At 42.1% G+C, this 5431-nt stretch overlaps 1 protein-coding gene across 1 annotated transcript in view; it reads left to right on the top strand.

Annotated features, from left to right (window-relative positions):
- MCC (mutated in colorectal cancers) overlaps window positions 1-5431 on the top strand; it is a 237797-nt gene that overhangs the window by 142654 nt on the left and 89712 nt on the right. Inside the window, exon 3 of the mRNA XM_015418649.1 lies at window positions 2266-2408. Within this exon, the coding sequence (XP_015274135.1) occupies window positions 2266-2408 (143 nt within the window). The remainder of the gene's footprint in view (window positions 1-2265; window positions 2409-5431) is intronic.

The raw sequence follows: 5431 nt of genomic DNA, 5'->3' as shown, positions 1-5431 counted from the left end.
GGGTTTGATTCCCCACTCCTCCACTTGCACCTGGCTGGATGACCTTGGGCAAGCCATAGTTCTGATAAGAGCTGTTCTTGAAAAAGAGCAGTTTCTGTCAGAGCTCTCTCAGCTCCACCTACCTCACAGGGTGTCTGTTGTGGGGAGGGGAAGGGAAAGGAGTTTGTAAGCCGCTCTGAGACACCTTTGGGTAGTGAAGGGTGGGGTATAAATCCAATCTCTTCTCCTCTTCTTCTCCTTCCTGCCACCCCTTTTCTTACTCTCTCTCTTTCCCCCCTCCATGCCTGTCACTTCCTTTCTGCCCCCACCCCATCACTCTCCCTGCCTGTCACTCTCCTGGTCTCCCACTACTCCAGCCCTCACCTGGAGGCTGGTAACATTGGTTCCCCTGGAGGAAATGACTGCTTTGGAGGGTGGAGTCTATGGTATTATATCTGTCTGAAGTCCCTCCTGCCTCAATCCCGACCATCCCCAGGCTCCATCCCTCAAATATCAAGGAATTTCCCAACCTGGAATTGGCATCCCTATCTCCTTCCCCAGCCAACCTAACTTTATCTGCCCCTCTGTCTTCAGCTTTCCGTCTCCTTTCCCCCTGCACCTTCTGCTAAGGGAAACTATGGTCTTTCTCCACAGTGGGGATGAAAGCAGTTTACATTATTCTCTCCTACTTTTTATCCACACAACAATCCTATGAGGTAGGTTAGTCTGAAAGCATGTGACAGACCCAAAATCACCCAGTGAGCTTCCACAGCAAGATGGGGATATAAACCTGGCTCTATCACCTTTTCTTAGTTTCCTCCCCTTGGCCCCAACTCTGTGTCTCTCATGCTTTCTCCACCTTGCCATCCTTTTTCTTACTCTCTTCCCATGCCTATCACTCTGTCTGCCCCCACCCAAATCTGTGTCTTTCATTCTGTCACTATCATTCTCTTTCTGTCCTTTAACCCATCAATGTCTCTCTTTCCAGCACCCCTCCCTAGCATTCTATCTTTCTCTGTGTCTTCCCCCTCCCGCCAAGGCTTCCCTCCCCCCTCACTTTCCTTGCAAGCTCTCCTGGAGCTGTTCTGGGCAGGCCAGCTGACCTTCCCTCCCCTCCCCTCCCTCACTGGCTCACCTGGAGGAGCTCGGGATGGGGCCCTCAGACTTCCTCAATGCTGTTCTCAGCTCTGGGGTGGGCTTGCTGAGGCCTCCCCCCCCCAACTGCTTTCTCCCTTGCTTTCACTGACTTCTGGAACTTGCAGAAGCAGCTGTCTTATTTCCATCATCTTTTATTCCTCCTCTCTCCCTCCATTTCTCTGTGTCTCTGTCTTTTCTCCCCACCCCTTTCTTACTTTATGTCTCTCTATTAGCAGCAGCTTGTTCAGCCCCCCTCCCCTGCAACTTCACCACTTTGGCCACTTGCCTGGCCAATGGGTCTCTTCCGTGCCATGGTGCCTGCTGCTTGCCTCCCCCACCCCTGCCACCAGCTTCACTGCCTTGGCGGCTCTACTGGCTCCTCTCCGGCTTCGTCTTTTGCCTTCCAGTCACTTTGCTGCCTCTTTGCTGCCTCAACAGCATCGGCAACTCCTCCCCCACCCTCCCTGCAGCTCCAACGGCTCCTCCCAGCATTCTTAGTGGTGGCTTCCCTTAGGCTCCTGAGTCTTCTAACGGGGATCAGTTTTACTTTCGGGGGGATTTAAGTATCCCCCATATATTTTTTTAAAAAACATGTCAGATTTTTCTGCACACCTGGGGAGTGCCCCAAGTGTGCAGGAATTTCTGTTGAGCCTCCATGTGCCCCAGATTTGCAGATTTAGATATCTGCACAGAGGGAGCATGTTGGCTATTAGATATATAGATGGACGGAGGCAGAACCATTTGTTTGCTACTTTGGGTCTCCACTGGGGAAAAGGGGAGGGTATAAATAGCTAAATAAGAGAAATACCTTTGTAATGAAGGTAATGTGTGAGACTACCGAATGTGAGGGGACTGTATTTTGGAAATTTTTTGAGATAAGCACAAAGTCAGTACAAAAAACAAAACCAATTACAGTGTATGCTCTCATGTTCTGAACATCATCCAATTAAATGAAATTCATATACCCTGGAAAGCTGCCTGCTAAACCATGTTTTAGGCCTTTTTGTAGTTTCATAGTCAAAACCTGCAATTATGTTTTATGAGGGGGGAGCTGACACAGCATGAAGCATTGCTGTGCATTTAATTTTTACATAGCCAATAATAATGTCCATATTCTTCCTTTGAACTTCTTTATTATGTTGTTTTCAGTGTGAACAGTCTCACCTAATGAGAGAGCACGAAGATGTACAAGAGCGGACGACGCTTCGCTATGAGGAACGAATCACAGAGCTCCACAGCATTATTGCAGAGTTAAATAAAAAAATTGATAGACTACAAGGAACTACAATCAGGTACAGTGATCCCCATGAACTCTGATACCGAGATACCAGCATAATGCAGTGCTTCATAGCCTTCATAAAATAAAATTATATCCCTTATCTAAACACATTAGATACACATCTCCCACCTTAATTTTTTTCATTTGAGTTCTATATCCTGTTTCCTAGAGCCATATGCTGTTGTGAACTCTTAGTCACTTAAAACTCCTCCTTTGCCACTCAGCATTACCCTCTTCTCTGTGGTTGTCTTTCCTGAGCCAAATATTCTCTGGGCTATGATATTCATCTCATTTTTGCCTACAGATCAAGATAACTGTATGTGAAATAATCTGAGACTTATTTTCTTATTTTAATCATGATATAAAAAAATTGTTTCTAACCATGAATATTCCTGATATGTCGAGGATGAATCAGTTCTTTCTCAGACAAACTGGCATTAGTTGTGTACTGGTATTTGTTGATGAGACTGTGGGAAGCTATTACAGTTGTGTTTGCCTTTTTCAGCATATGACAAAGCTGCATGTTAAAGGTATCCAAATTAGTTAGGATGAGAACACTTGATAGTTATCCTGTGCTCTTGTCAGAATATGAATAGCTGCAAGTGACTTTCCAAAAAAGAAAAACTGGCATGTTCTAAATGAAAAGAACTTCAGAAATAACACAAACATTAATTAAGTCACAGTGTTGTAATTTAATCTCGATATCTATTAACTAGTGGTTTGTCAGATCTGTATGGTGTAATTTGTGACAGGTCAACAAGGCCTGAAGGAGATATGGTATATTTTGACCTGATCTGGAAGTTAAAGTATTTGCTCTGGCCTCAAGGGGATAGGGTGGGGTGTTCTAAAAGGCTGCCTACACAATGAGGCTTACTCTTAAAAAGGAATCTCTGGTAATTCTGCTAGGTTCATTGTTGATTCAATCTACCTCCTTATCTCCAATACCCCACCCCTTGATATAATACCACATGGATGGTTTCATTCATGATGGAGGCAAGGTGATGAGAAAGAACATGAGTTGGTTGTAACTACTTATTGGTGGTGTTGAAGTGGAGAGCAGATCCACACATCACTCTTGAATAGGAATGATGGGGGGGGGGAGGTGTTGTAGCAGTAATTCCTGTGCTTACTTATTGGGTTTCATGTGTTTTTGTTCTCCAAGTTCACGGTATTATGTTACCAGATTTGAGAGACTGACACATTTATGTGGTTTCTGTTTTCCAATCATTCCACTTTTTTAACAATTCAGCAAAAAGTGGACAGATAGGTTCAGGAAGGGGAATGTTGTTTTATAGGCCACTTATAATACAACAACCCTTATTGGCATTATGCACTAAGAGGTATACAAGACATAACGCGTACTCAGTACAGTTAACACATATCTCGCTTTTTAGAAGCCAGATATAAAGAAGTTGTCACTATTTCAATAGTCACAGCATTTTTGAGGAAAGAAGAAAAAAGGACTTATAATTATCAGATTGGCCTATTAAATCCATTAACAACCAATCTAAATACTTAACACGAATGTCAGCATAACAATCACAATACAAAGGGACATGCTCAATACATTCTACTTTCTTTCTTCCACAATCACATAGCCTCTGTGTGTAAGGAGTCTTTGAAAATCTCCCTTGAAATACTACGGAGCACAATACATTAAATGAGCTAACATATAAGCTCTACGAACACATGGATTATTGAGGGAGAAAAAATATGTTGCTATCCCTACAGGGCGAATCCCTAATTTCAGGGGAGAACATCTACCAGAGGCACGACTATATAATTCTTGCAACTCAGTATCCAAGAGTCTTTGTTTAAGACAAAAACATCTTTTTCTGACAGGGAAAGCAGCTCGTCAAAGCTTATCACTATAACAGCGATCTTCTTCTCTATAAATGTCAGCCAAGAGGACTGATGAAACTCTGTTAAAACTAAAGAAACAAGGCAATTGGAATGAGAAGTGGTTTTAAAATGTAATTTTCACCAGAATTTAAATGTTATTAACCACGCTCTAGTCTCTAGCAACCTTTGATTAGTTTCAAGACACATTGCAGCATAAGAGACACACATAGGAAGGCCTAGAATTTTTCCTAGGAAGGTAGACTGATTGTTTTCTATCTCCTTATTAATAGCACCAATCCAAACTGGAATCCCATAGAGCAATTTAGCACATAATTTATTATTAAAAACATGTAGGGCCGCTGGGACATACTAGTTGCCCTTAGAATAATAAACATGGGTAATCACAAGCATATCATTATTTATAGATTTCATCACTTCCTTTTTGTGAGCAGCGCATCTAGAGTTACAATGGAAGAGCACCCCTAGGTATCTGAAGGTTTTAACTTGCTCAATATGATACCCCCTTACAGTCCACTTAGACGGTTTCCATGATTTCCCAAAAGCAATAATTTTGGACTTCTGGAGATTTAGAGTCAATGAGTTTAACTCACAGTAATCCATAAAACGATACAGCAACCTTTTCATACCTATACGTGAAAGGGAAAGTAGCACAGCATCATCAGCGTATAACAAGAGAGGGACATATAACACACCAAGTTTGGGGCTATGCCCGTCAGTGGTGTTCGAAAAGGGAGCCAGATCATTAATAAAAAGGTTGAATAATGAAGGTGCTAAAATGCATCCTTGTTTAACTCCTAAATTAATTGGAATCTTTTTTTTTTAATCCCCTGAAGGCAGGGTAGGGTAGTTTTATTAGTTTTTGTTACACCTACGTGACTACAGGAAGAAAAAAGGGGAAGGGAAAGAAAAATAAAAAACCCCGGGGTACAGACAGTAAATGAAAAAATCCACACTATAACTAAAAACCCAAGAAAGGAAGGTCTTTTCCAGTTAGTATACAGTTAGTCATAAAACTTAAAACTTTTCGTTTAAATCAATGAATTTAGGAGTTAGTCAGTCCATTTTAGTAATTGTCTATTTTCTTCTCAGTGTGCACAGAGTCTCTTTCATCCACTTCAGTTGTAAATCTTTCAGATCTTAAGAACTACTTGGGAACTCTTAGCCGCAAGTCAT

The sequence above is a fragment of the Gekko japonicus genome, unplaced genomic scaffold, assembly GCF_001447785.1.
Source record: "Gekko japonicus isolate JY-2015 unplaced genomic scaffold, Gekko_japonicus_V1.1 scaffold541, whole genome shotgun sequence".
In the NCBI taxonomy this organism is placed as follows: Eukaryota; Metazoa; Chordata; class Lepidosauria; order Squamata; family Gekkonidae; genus Gekko; species Gekko japonicus.
The sequence above is the reverse complement of the archived record's forward strand: the minus strand, read 5'-3'. Positions and strand labels throughout refer to the sequence as shown.